We start from the raw sequence: 13,266 nt of genomic DNA on the forward strand, positions 1-13,266 counted from the left end.
TCAGGACAAACTGAGGACACAAAATCAGTTGAGTTTTTTTCTCTTGCAATTTGTCCTAGGTTTTTTCATAAAATGACTGGACTACAGTCCGCCCCTGGGTGTGACGGGTCTGTGACACCATGTAATCATTGCTGACTTTTTACAGGGTTTCTGATTCGTTTCATTACGTTAAAAAGAAAACAAGAGGCGGCAGAAAAATTAAAAGTTAAAAAATAAATTAATTAAAAGTTGGACAGACGATAAATTTATGGCTATTTGGGATTACTTCCTGGAGGTAAGAGTCTGCTTTTGGAAGTTACACCACTACAAAATAATATGTAGATTTTAAACACGATCTAAAGGATTACAAAGTGAAAAGGACTGAGGCTGTACACAAACAGTAGTGGAGGACTGGTTCCTTAGTTCAGTTACTATCAGCAAGACCGCTGCATTGTTTGAATCATAGTAATAATAAAGCTTGCTAAGTCATTAATTTGAGGTGGTTTTGCATCAATCAGCAGCAGCATAGCCAACAGGAATAAAGGCAAGATACATGTATTTAATCATTTATTGATTGATTGATATATAATTTTGTTTTGCAGTGTGAAGAAAAACAGACAATCACATGGGAGCGCCACAAAAAACGAACAAGGAACAAAGACAAGATAGGAACAGCATTAAGGATGTGGGGCGTGCAAGACACTGGCATCATAGAGGATTTAATGACAAAATGAACTAATTTACAATAATTTCTTGAAGTTAGCGGGTCCTTGAGGGACATCCAGGGCGTCATCAGAAAAACAAGGAAGCACTTCATTGACCACAAATTATTGCGATACAAAAAAATGTATGAGTGATTATTTTAACACATTATATTTTGCCACTTTGAATCTTTCTGTCTGTGTTCAAGTACACATTCAAATCAAAATATATTTTCATATCAAGGTCAACACAGCATGAAGGCATGCTTCCAGTGGGGGTCCAAAGCTCAATGCTCCAATAAACCTTACTGAAAGTCACCGTGGGGGTCTGAAACATGGAAAAAATAAGTGATTTTAGAGACTGTCTTTTCATGCAATGGAAACTGGGCACACCACAAGATGTCTTCCAACATAATGAAGTGAGCTTGAAACTTTGTGGAGTTTGCATGAAGGCTCACGCAGGCTCTCATCTCTTCGTACCTCCATCATCAGATGAGATCCTGAGGAGCTATGCACTCCTACTCTTCTCCCCCTGAGAAAAATATAGTACTCTGATCAAGACAGTGAAGTAATCTGAACTGGTGTCAACAATGGAAAGATTGCAACATAAGTGACTGAAGGTGATAGATAGATAGGACCCAGCTGCAGGACCCAACACTGATGGAGAAGTTCGACCTTTATTAAACTTAACTATTTAATTTAACTAAGCAGGGGAAGCACTGATGCAGGTACATGGCAGATGGCAGCTAAGGAACAGCAAGTTTCAGTTCTCAGTTCTCAGGGGGAGGGCCTGGGCACGTGGCCAAGTGTCACAGGGTGATGTGTGTGTGTGTGTGTGTGTGTGTGTGTGTGTGTGTGGCCGCCGGTGCTGGTGGTGGCGCTGGGGTAGTGTTTGCTGGGATTGGTGCGCGGGGCTCTGTGGGTGTGGTCCTCTCTCTCCACAAGGCTAATTAGGGCATGAGGACGCCGACAGCGTGCCCAGAGACGAGTGTGTGGTTTGGACCCTCGAGACAGCCAAGCGATAGAAACAACACCAGCCTAAGGCCCGGGCGCAATCGAGGCGAGGGACCAGCGGGATTAGCAGCCGACTGCCAGCAGAACTGCAGGAGAGGCAGGAGGAAGGACTGGAGCTCGTTGCTAGCTGCTGACCACTACAGGAAGGGAGACACGCTTCGTGGGAGAGCGGAGGGGTGAACGTACGCTTCACCCCTCCAGTTAAGTCTTGTACTGCGTCAACTCTAGAGCCCAAGAAAACCACACACGTCCTTACCTCTGTTATCGACGACAGAGTGATTGTACGAAGCTGCAGACTAGTTAGGGAAGAGCCCTTTTGTGTTTGGTTTGTTTGTTTGTACTCTTGATTTTATTAAACACAGTTTTGGTTTGGGTTGTAGTGCACATCTTTATTTAAATGGCTCATGCCCGCTAGTAACGTAGCCGACAGAGACTAGAACTAATTGCGAGGCAGGAACAGAGGATTTACGTGTGATAACCCTTTGCAGTCGCCAAGTGAAGGTGGCGCAGGGCAGCCAGGGATGAGAGTGATCGGTGGTGTCAGCAACACGGAGGCAGGACTGGGCTACCCATCGGGACACCCGATGCTGCGGAGGCTGGACAGTTTCTTTCTCAGACATTTTAGTGGTTTTAGAGATTTTACCAGTGGCACTGTAGTCTTTTACGGGCCTTTTACCTACAGTGTTATTTCTTTTATGTGACTTTTATTTAGTATTTTATTCCGTTTTATCATTTTAGTCTGTTCTGAGCTTGTAGTTTTATTTTCAATAAACCAGAACCACTGCCCAGTAGAAGTTGTTGGTTATTTGAAGTCGCCCTATACCCGTGGCATAAGCTCACACTCAGACAGTTCAGTAGCTCAGGGGTCGGGGCAGGGGGAGCAGGTAAGTGAGGCAGGTTGGACAAGCTCACTTTACAAGCAAGAGTACATGGGAGGGCAATGGTACCATTTAGGAGCAGGCAGTGTTTGTGGTCATCAAGGAGGCGGGTCGGCTAACAGGCAGGCAGCGGGGCAGACGAACCAGGAAGGAGCAGGCAGACAGTAAGTTGGGGACAGGCGAGAACGAGAACCAAGAAGTGTAGAGGCAAAACTCGTGGTCAGGAACAGATGGCAGTAGCTCTCACCTGAGCCAGAGCTGAGCCAATCGGAGACCACAAAGTCAGGCGGAAGGTAAGTGCTGGGAAGTCTGCCATTAAGTCGTAGAATGATCTGGTGATGAGTGAATGAACCAGGGAGGTATATATACTGGCTTTACTGGCAATGAAGAGCAGCTGGTGGCAGCGATCAGACTGATGAGGGAGAGTGGCTGGTCGGGGAATGAGACGGAGGCGGGGTAGATGGAAAAGTAGTAGTAGTGCAGCAGCAGGTAAGGGCCAGAGCAGGCTGTGACAGAAGGTCATGGATCTAAAGCAACATCAAACATTTAAAAACTGTCCCTCTTCTTGACAAATTAAACTCAAATGTGGGCAACTCATAAAAACTTCATTTTCAAGACTGTTTTCATTCTCATTCATGGCTAATTTAATGTTGAAGTGTTTATTTTTATTTATATACTTTGATTAAAAAAGCTCTGACATCATCAACTGTTCACTAATTGTCGGGGCTGATTCTTCAGCTTCCACTCCCTTGAATTCAGTCTGAGGATCATTTATTATCTGCACTGAAATATATGCATTATGGACACAGATATTTACTGTAGAATTAAAATGAGCTGGCTTTCTTCTCTTAATGGGCTGGTTGTCACAGTTGTCCAGTTTTGTCAGGAATGTTAAAGTTGTCAAACTGACTGTGCCTTACAGCTGCCTACCTTGATGTTCAGGCTTGTTGCTGCTCTCCTCCAGAGCTTCTATTCCCTCTCCCTGTTCTTCCATGTTTGTCTTTTCTTCTCTCTGGAGTTCCTCAGAGTGTTGGTCTTTCAGTTTAGTTTGGTTTTGTTGATGATGTTGCTCCCTCTCCTGAAGTTTTTTCTCTTTCTCAAGTTGTTTCTCCTTTTCCTGTAGTTTTCTCTCCTCAGGTTCTTTCTCCTCTCCCTTAATTTGTTTCTCTTCCTCAAGTTGTTTCTCATCTTCTTTAAGTTGTTTCTCCTCGTTAAGTTCTTTCTCTTTCTCTTGAAGTTGTTTCTGCTCAACTTCATTCTCTTCCTTGAGTTGTTTCTCATTTTCAAGTTGTTTCTCATCTTCATGTTGTTTCTGCTCTTCAGACAAAAGGGGCTCTAGCAAAACAGACTGAGAGTGTTCAGGTTTGTCTTTCAGCTTTCTTAGTTCCTCCAGCTGTTGCTCCTTTTCCTGAGGTTGTTGCTCCTTTTCCTGAAGTTCTTGCTCCTTTTCCTGAGGTTGTTGCTCCTTTTCCTGAAGTTGTTGCTCCATTTCCCGAGGTTGTTGCTCCTTTTCCTGAAGCTGTTGCTTCTTTTCCTGAGGTTGTTGCTCCTTTTCCTGAAGTTGTTGCTCCTTTTCCTGAAGCTGTTGCTCCTTTTCCTGAAGTTGTTGCTCCTTTTCCTGAAGGTGTCGGTCCTTTTCCTGAAGCTGTTGCTCCTTTTCCTGAGGTTGTTGCTCCTTTTCCTGAGGTTGTTGCTCCTTTTCCTGAATCTGTTGCTCCTTTTCCTGAAGTTGTTGCTCCTTTTCCTGAAGGTGTCGGTCCTTTTCCTGAAGCTGTTGCTCCTTTTCCTGAAGCTGTTGCTCCTTTTCCTGAAGCTGTTGCTCCTTTTCCGAAGGTTGTTGCTCCTTTTCCCGAGGTTGTTGCTCCTTTTCCTGAAGCTGTTGCTCCTTTTCCCGAGGTTGTTGCTCCTTTTCCTGAGGTTGTTGCTCCTTTTCCTGAAGTTGTTGCTCCTTTTCCCGAGGTTGTTGCTCCTTTTCCTGAAGCTGTTGCTCCTTTTCCTGAGGTTGTTGCTCCTTTTCCTGAAGCTGTTGCTCCTTTTCCTGAAGCTGTTGCTCCTTTTCCTGAAGCTGTTGCTCCTTTTCCTGAAGCTGTTGCTCCTTTTCCTGAAGTTGTTGCTCCTTTTCCTGAGGTTGTTGCTCCTTTTCCTGAAGCTGTTGCTCCTTTTCCTGAAGCTGTTGCTCCTTTTCCTGAAGCTGTTGCTCCTTTTCCTGAGGTTGTTGCTCCTTTTCCTGAAGTTGTTGCTCCATTTCCCGAGGTTGTTGCTCCTTTTCCTGAAGCTGTTGCTTCTTTTCCTGAGGTTGTTGTTCCTTTTCCTGAAGTTGTTGCTCCTTTTCCTGAAGCTGTTGCTCCTTTTCCTGAAGCTGTTGCTCCTTTTCCTGAAGTTGTTGCTCCTTTTCCTGAAGGTGTCGGTCCTTTTCCTGAAGCTGTTGCTCCTTTTCCTGAGGTTGTTGCTCCTTTTCCTGAGGTTGTTGCTCCTTTTCCTGAATCTGTTGCTCCTTTTCCTGAAGCTGTTGCTCCTTTTCCTGAAGTTGTTGCTCCTTTTCCTGAAGGTGTCGGTCCTTTTCCTGAAGCTGTTGCTCCTTTTCCTGAAGCTGTTGCTCCTTTTCCGAAGGTTGTTGCTCCTTTTCCCGAGGTTGTTGCTCCTTTTCCTGAAGCTGTTGCTCCTTTTCCCGAGGTTGTTGCTCCTTTTCCTGAGGTTGTTGCTCCTTTTCCTGAAGTTGTTGCTCCTTTTCCCGAGGTTGTTGCTCCTTTTCCTGAAGCTGTTGCTCCTTTTCCTGAGGTTGTTGCTCCTTTTCTTGAAGCTGTTGCTCCTTTTCCTGAGGTTGTTGCTCCTTTTCCTGAAGCTGTTGCTCCTTTTCCTGAGGTTGTTGCTCCTTTTCCTGAAGCTGTTGCTCCTTTTCCTGAAGCTGTTGCTCCTTTTCCTGAGGTTGTTGCTCCTTTTCCTGAAGTTGTTGCTCCTTTTCCTGAAGCTGTTGCTCCTTTTCCTGAAGTTGTTGCTCCTTTTCCTGAAGCTGTTGCTCCTTTTCCTGAAGTTGTTGCTCCTTTTCCTGAAGCTGTTGCTCCTTATCCTGAAGTTGTTGCTCTTTTTCCTGAAGCTGTCGGTCCTTTTCTTGACAATGTGTGGAGTCTTTGCCCCTGAGCCTTTGCCAGAATGCCGGTGTTTTCCACTTAGACACATTTGATGATGATTTTGGAAGACCCGTCTGCAACAAAAATAAAAACAGCATCAGCACTAAACCTTTCAGCCATCTAATATAGAAGGTAAATATATAACTTTATTTACTGCAATATGAAGTGTAAAAGTTGGACAAGTCAGAGTTTTTTACGTGACCATAACTCAGTCTAAATCACAACCATCAACCTCAAAGCAATTAAACTAAAAAAGAACAATCTCTGATAAAGAATGTTTCTCACAATTCTTTCATACAATTCTAAACAAAACGTTTTGCTAAAATGCTTGCTAACAAAAGAAAAACTATCACATTCATCATATTTTCATACTTCACTGTTATAGTGATCTGTCAGTCGGATTGTTAAAGATATTCTTTAACCTTGGAGCTCTTGCTGATGATAAAATGATCATTTCAATTTGTTTGTTTTTAATGTAACATACAGATGGGAGTGATCTGGGATACATGGTTTGGGATCTTCAGTAATAAGGGCAACAAATGCATCAAGTTTCAAATTTTAGGCAAATGGGAAATGCAAATGGGAAACACAGTGTGACTACCTTTTTAAGAACCTCTCTGACTGCATTTTCATTGCGTGGGCAGTCCAAAAGTCCCTTGGTCTCATGGACTTGACAGTCCAGAACCAGTTTGACAGAGCTGCTGTTCACCAGTCTGCTGCTGTCTGCCACAGTGAGCTCTGGGTTGAAGGTGCGGTGAGATATAGCTGCTTCTCCCTCTCCCTGTTCTTCCATGTTTTTCTTTACTTCTTTCTGGAGTTTCTCAGGGTGTTTGTCTTCCAGTTTTCTTTGTAGTTCCTGCAGTTGATTATCCTTATTTTGTTTTTCATCCTTTAGCTTCTTAATCTCTTCAGTCATTTTCTCTTCTCTCTTTTTAAAGTTATCACTCCTAAGCTTTAGTTGTTGCTCCTTTTCCTGAAGTTGTCGGTCCTTTTCTTGGCAAAGTGTGCAGTCTTTGCCCTTATTATACGTTTGTGATATCGGTATAGTTAGACCAAATGATGATTTTTGAAGATCCATCTGAAACAAAAATAAAAACAGCATTCAGCACCAAACCTTTCAGCCATCTAATATAGAAGGTAAATATGTGACTTTATTTACTGCAATATGAAGTGTAAAAGTTGGACAAGTCAGAGTTTTTTACATAACAATAACTCAGTCTAAATCACAACCATCAACTTCAAAGCAATCTCTGATAAAGAATATGTTTCTCACAATTCTTTCATACAATTCTGAACAAAACGTTTTGCTAAAATGCTTGCTAACAAAAGAAAAACATCACATTCATCATATTTTCATACTTCACCGTTATAGTGATCTGTCGATCTGACTGTAAACATATTCTTTAACCTTGGAGCTCTTGCCGATGATCAAATGATAATTTCTGTTTGTATGTTTTTTTTGTTTTTAATGTAACATACAGATGGGAGTGATCTGGGATACATGGTTTGGGATCTTCAGTAATAAGGGCAACAAATGCATCAAGTTTCCAATTTTAGGCAAATGTGTCCCTCATGTAGCATAAAACTGGTTTTCCAGAAAAATAACATCTTTAATAACATAGACAAGTACATTTAAAATGAAATTTACAGATACCTCAAGATTTCATTTTAGCAGTAGGTTATATTTTTGGCATGAAAACAGGATTATGTTTCAGTGACTGGATCTTTACACCATGTAAACACATGGTAAAGAAACTCAAAACATGGTGTGACTACCTGTTCAAGAACCTGTCTGACTGCATTTTCATTGCGTGGGCAGTCCAAAAGTCCCTTGGTCTCATAGAAGAGACAGTCCACAACCAGTTTGACAGAGCTGCTGTTCACCACTCTGCTGCTGTCTGCCACAGTGAGCTCTGGGTTGAAGGTGTGGTGCATCACCACCAGGATCACTGGTTTACATCCAAAGAGTTCTGTTCAACAACACAGATCATCCAGTTTGCCACAAAAACACAAACAATATAGTCCATGTCACTTTGTGTGCAATGAATGCCAATTCTCTGAGCACTAATACCTGTGGTTTCTACATGCTTACCTGAGATGTGAGATAATGCTGCAGTTATGTCAGTCCCGAGGCGACTGACGATGGCACAGAAGACAATGATGACATCACTCTTGTCAGGTGAGTCTACCTGAGTTGCACCTCCTTTGATGAGTCGCTGAACAAATTTCTGATGAGAATCCAGAGTGTTGGAGGTGACATGTGTATAAAACGTTTCCATTGTTGCTTTCCCTGAAAGAGAATAGCTTGATATAGTCAAAGGTAAATTTTACTGCTACAACCAGCATTGCTAAAGTTCAAGAAAAAAAAATGTGACTGATTCTAATCTGTAATGTCAAAATGTCGGTTTGCTCTCAACTTTATTCATGTTGCTGTTTGACTGTTTCTGCTGACACCTGTTTCATGCTAAGATGTCCTGGTAGGGAATGTGTGTGTGTGTGTGTGTGTGTGTGTGTGTGTGTGTGTGTGGTGGTGGTGGTGGTGGTTACTCCCATTCATGAGTAATTTCAATTTGACCTTTTGAAACAGGTATTTATTTTTATCCCCAACAGCACAGACTTCATCATCTACTCGCCAGTTGTCTGGGCTGAATTTTGATCTATCTATCTATCTATCTATCTATCTATCTATCTATCATGAATTCAGAAAGTATTCAGAGACCCTTCACTTTTTCACCTTTGTTATGTTGCAGCCTGATGCTACAGTCGATTAATGTCATTTTTTCTCATTATTCTACACTCAGTACTCCATAATGACAAAGTAAAAAAAGAACAATAATTGTAATTGCTGCCAAAGGTGCTTCAGCTAAGTACTGAGGAAAGGGCCTGAATACTTCAATTTCAGATTTTCCTTTTTAATAAATTTTTAATAAATTTGCAAACATTTCTAAAACTGTTTTCACTTTGTCATTTGGCTGCAACGTAACAAAAATGTATTATGTATTATATATATATATATATATATATATATATATATATATATGTGTGTGTGTGTGTGTGTGTAATTAAAAATTTGAATTTGTTCAACAGACCTGGAATAGCTGTTGCAGCTATTGAATCATATTTTGCTCTTTTGTTTTGTTCCATCTGCAAATAAACAATAAGGGTGTCAGCATCAGTCACAATTATCTACCATTCCAGGTAACACACACAGCACAGCATCCTTCCAGTGTGTTTCCCTTTACTCTCTGATTTTCACCACAGGCCTGATCCATCTTGCTGCCAACTTTAGTGGCAAATGTGTAAAAGACACAAATTGTTTTTATTTTATTTATTTTTTTGGTGGGTTAGATGTAAACCACAATCAAACCCAAATTAAGAAGGACCTGGAGCACCTTAGATACTCCAGGGGGTATTCTACAAATGGAGCTAAGCTAAAAAGCCATAACGCTTATTTCAAGACTTCCGGCTCATAACCGGATGATAAACCAAGAGATGCAATCAACTTTTACTGGCTAATTTCAACACTGTCAATGCTGACAATATGTAGTGGAGGAATTAAGGTCCACTACTTTGTCCAATTCTGATCCTAATTCAATGAATCTGGTGTTGTAGCTGGATCCTCCTCCAATGGTTAGCATTTTTATTTGTTGCTTGGTAAGCATCTACTGTGCTTATTTACGCAAGTTTGTTATCACCTGGTGGTCTCACCTACTAGACGTTTAGTTGTTCACAATTTAGGGCATGATCAAATAAGTTTATAAATGGAGTGTTTTAGAGTTTTAATCCACTGTTTGACAAGCCGGGACAAGCCCTCAGCCCTCACCTCTCACACCGCACATGCTCACTACATATCTCCTATTGTCATACATCATGTGAACCCTCCACCCCACCCCTGCAACACGCACACAAACATATGACCACCACAAACACCATCTCCCAAATGATTATTTGCACATAACTGTGACTTGTTTTAAGTTGATATAAAGTTACAGCTTTGACTAAAGCCACCATGCCTTGAAATCTCCTAGACAACTGTCAAACCAAATAAAACATTAGCTTATTACATTCCCTATCGATCATTAATAGTCAACAAAAACAGAAGTAACTTCATAATCATGTACATGTTGTGTTGTGGTGCTCCCCTCAACCCAGACTACACTGTGTCAAACAGCAGCAGAGTGGAGAAGCCTTGTCCTGTCAAGCTCATAGACTGCCTCTTTGATGAGAGACTTTTTGACTGCCTGAGCAATGACCATACACTCAGCGAGCTTTTTAAACAGGTACTCATACAGTAGTTTGATCCATAAATACTTCTGATTCCATGCCACATTCAGAGGGCCAGTAGTTTCAAAATATGATGAGGATAGATGATGTGGTTTGTGGAACATAAAGATTTGAGACTCAGAGCGGCAACTGAATCTGTGCAGTTTCAAATAGCACCGCTCAAATTCTTAGTCAGAAATGGTGGACCAGCCTTGACCAAAAAAGGCAATTAATCTATTTCTACAATTTGCAACAAATGTTTAATCAAAGGGGTGACTGACATTTTCATCCTAAATGTATGCATAATAAATTATAAAATAATAAATGTACTTTCTTGGGACTTTTTTTTTTTTTTTTTTTTTTTTGCTGTTACTTTACTGTTGTTCCACTCTCCAAGTATTAGAGGACCTTATAACCCTAACCCATGATTATTTGATGATCATTTAAAAAAAAAAAAAAAAAAAAAAAAAGTGCAGTAAGGATGAGGATTTCGTATTTGGTGCGTGGATGTAGGTCAAAGGTCTGCACCCCAGGGCCTTGGGAAGTTTTGGCCATTCATTTCAGATAGCCCAAATTTTCCATAAAATCGGAATTGTGTGGGCCTAAACCGAAAGCTGTGGGATGAGTTACGCGCCGAAAAAACGGGCGGAAAGAAAGAAAGAAAGAAAGAAAGAAAGAAAGTGGGTGTGCAAGCTGCCAGCTTGCCCACTAATAATAATAAGAAGAAGTAGAAAAGTGCAGTTTCTGGGGATAGCCTACTGTGCGGGTAAGCTGGAAGAGTAACCGTGGTGCGCGGTTTCCGAGCAGAAAATAAAATGTGTCATGAGAAAGGTAAGGTGTAAGAGCCACTAACACAGAATAATATTTGATGGAGTGTTTTTTGAAATGTGTGGTTTGAGCAACATGTTCTGACTATATTTACATTTATATTTGTATTCATGCAGCAGTTGAATGATGACATGTGGGGAGTTTATGGTTACATTGGGATTTTTTGTGTTTTGATGCTGAGTGCAGTGAATTATGTTTTCTTGTTGCTTTGTGACAGTTGGTTTTGCTTTACAGCAGTTTTGCCACGGGTGCGGCGGGTTGCTGAGGTATAGGCAAGCATGGATTGCAACAAGTTTTTGACCGTCGTCACAGTCTTAAAAAGTTTTTAGTGACAGATGCTGTATGGTTGTATTTATTTTCCTTTTGCCAGTGGAAAATGTTTTTTTTTTTTTGTTTGTAACCGTGGAAAATGTTCACCATGTCGATATTGGATCAGGCTTGTGTGGATTAAAATTCATTCTTTGGAACTTTTTCCCTGGCTCCTGTGGACCTCCTATGGACTTGTGAGTAGGCTACATTGGGTGTCACAAGAAAATAGATAATAGACTGAACACGAGTCAAAACATCAACAGCCTGCATATTAAGTGGCCAACAGTAAAAGCTTGGATTTTCGCATTAAACGGCCACTACAGTAAGGCTTTGGGCTTTCAAACTGTGTCAAAATTATTTTTCAACTCCCAAAAATGCCCACCCTAGAGCGAGTTTAAAAAAAAAAAAAAAAAAGTGTGTGTTTCTCCTTCAGAATTCGGTTTCCAGATATAATGGGAGTCTATGGGGGAGAGAGCTGGCACTCCTGCCTTATTAAGTGCCACCGTTTAAAAAGCTGAAGCTACTTTGCTTTTGTATTTAGGACATTTTTCAACGCAAAACTAGTTTCCCTACTACTTAATTTATGCATGTGGAGTAAAAATTGTGGCCAGGGGAGCAAGCAGTGGCGGTTCTGCCCATGTTGCCGCCCCGGGCGAAATTACTGCCTTGCGCCCTTACGTGTTACTACTCTGACACTCCGAACATTCCGCCATTAGTGTGTATTGCGTCCGAAATTCCGACTTCAAATTGGACGCACCACTTCTTCTCCAAAAGTCGCATGTTTTTCGTATTTGCTGCGTAGACGCAAGTCAATAGCTCTGCGCCCTGGAGCCTTCCGAACTTTTGGCCATTCATTTCGGATGGCCGAAATTTTCCATAAAATCGGAATTTCGAGAATTCCGTGAGTCGGATTCCTTATAAAAGTAATAGCACACCTCTCCCAATTGGGCCGCACATTTTTCCAATTCATTGTGTGGGCCTAAACCGAAAGCTGCGGGACGAGTTACGCTTTAGGAAGAGTAACGCGCCGAAAAACATAGGCTACGGAATAAGAAAGAAAGAAAGAAAGAAATAGTAGGAAGAATGTGAGTGTGCAAGCTGCCAGCTTGCCCACTAAATATGCACAAGATTAAGATGTGTTGCCTTTTCAAGGCAAGCACATAATAATGTAGTTTCAAGAAAAAGCACAAACAGTGCTTCAGAGAGGAATAACAATAGTGCTTAAATATATAAAGTCATGACGTCACAGGGAAGTATTTTCAGCTCACATGTTCAGTTTTAATCTGGTGTATAGTTTGCCCTAACCAAAAGCATACCCCGGGCTATAAACTGAACTATACCCCGGGTATAGTCTGGTCAAGGGGCCACTTTGGGCTGTTACACCGATCAGTAGCAAAGCTCTGTTCAGCATTTCTTCAGCATACATTTTCCCTCAGTGAAGAATGACACAAACGCTACAGTACCTGGTCAATATGTCGCTGTTTTCAAACAGTTCTGACTTCAGTGTCGCAGCAGCTGTTCGTCTCCTGCAGCTCTCCGTTTATGGGAAACCACATCACTTTCTCTTTCACGGAGTTTAAGTTGGTGCGCAGTTCCCTCCAGTTTGATGTATTGTCATGGAGTAAGCACAAGGTGGCAGTGTTGCTTGATTGTTGAGAGCTGAGTCCTCTCAGTACCTTTGTCCTGCAAAACTCTACCTGCTCGAGGTTCTGTGACACCACGTGACCATTGCTGACTTTTTACAGGGTTTCTGATTCTTTTCTTGAACAGATTCAACAAATAAATCACCAAATGTAAAATACAAAAAATATCTCTTTAAAAACAATACATCCAACAGTCAACATGTAGAAAACTCATGATGCGTTTAAGAGAGAGTAGAACAAAGCAAAAAGCTTATCTGGTCCTGCACCTTCCTTACAGTCCCACAATCCTTTACAATATCAAATCACTCTATATAAAAATAATAATAATAACAAGGAAATACAAGGAAACAAGGAAATGAGGGAGGAGAAAACTGAAAAGTTAAAAAAAAATTAAAAGCTGAATGGAATATGATTCAAGGCTATTTGGGATTACTTTTTGCAACATGATCTAAAGGATTACAAAGTCCATTCATTTTCAGTGGAAAGGACTGAGGCTGTACACAAACTACTGGAGGACTGGTTC

General features: G+C 41.3%; 1 protein-coding gene across 1 annotated transcript; it reads right to left on the reverse strand.

Moving 5' to 3' along the window:
- Nucleotides 1-738: 738 nt before the first annotated feature.
- On the reverse strand, nt 739-12,598 carry LOC115378203 (trichohyalin-like). The gene is made up of 9 exons (XM_030078390.1): nt 12,564-12,598; nt 8,790-8,844; nt 7,793-7,990; nt 7,477-7,670; nt 6,302-6,778; nt 4,755-5,774; nt 3,493-3,887; nt 1,161-1,212; nt 739-1,008 (listed from the first exon to the last, which is right to left on the reverse strand). The coding sequence occupies exons 2-9, from the start codon at nt 8,842-8,844 to the stop codon at nt 850-852; spliced, it is 2,550 nt and encodes an 849-aa protein (XP_029934250.1). The 5' UTR covers nt 12,564-12,598; the 3' UTR covers nt 739-849.
- Between the last annotated feature and the right edge of the window lie 668 nt (nt 12,599-13,266).

Source organism: Myripristis murdjan, chromosome 19, assembly GCF_902150065.1.
Source record: "Myripristis murdjan chromosome 19, fMyrMur1.1, whole genome shotgun sequence".
In the NCBI taxonomy this organism is placed as follows: domain Eukaryota; kingdom Metazoa; phylum Chordata; class Actinopteri; order Holocentriformes; family Holocentridae; genus Myripristis; species Myripristis murdjan.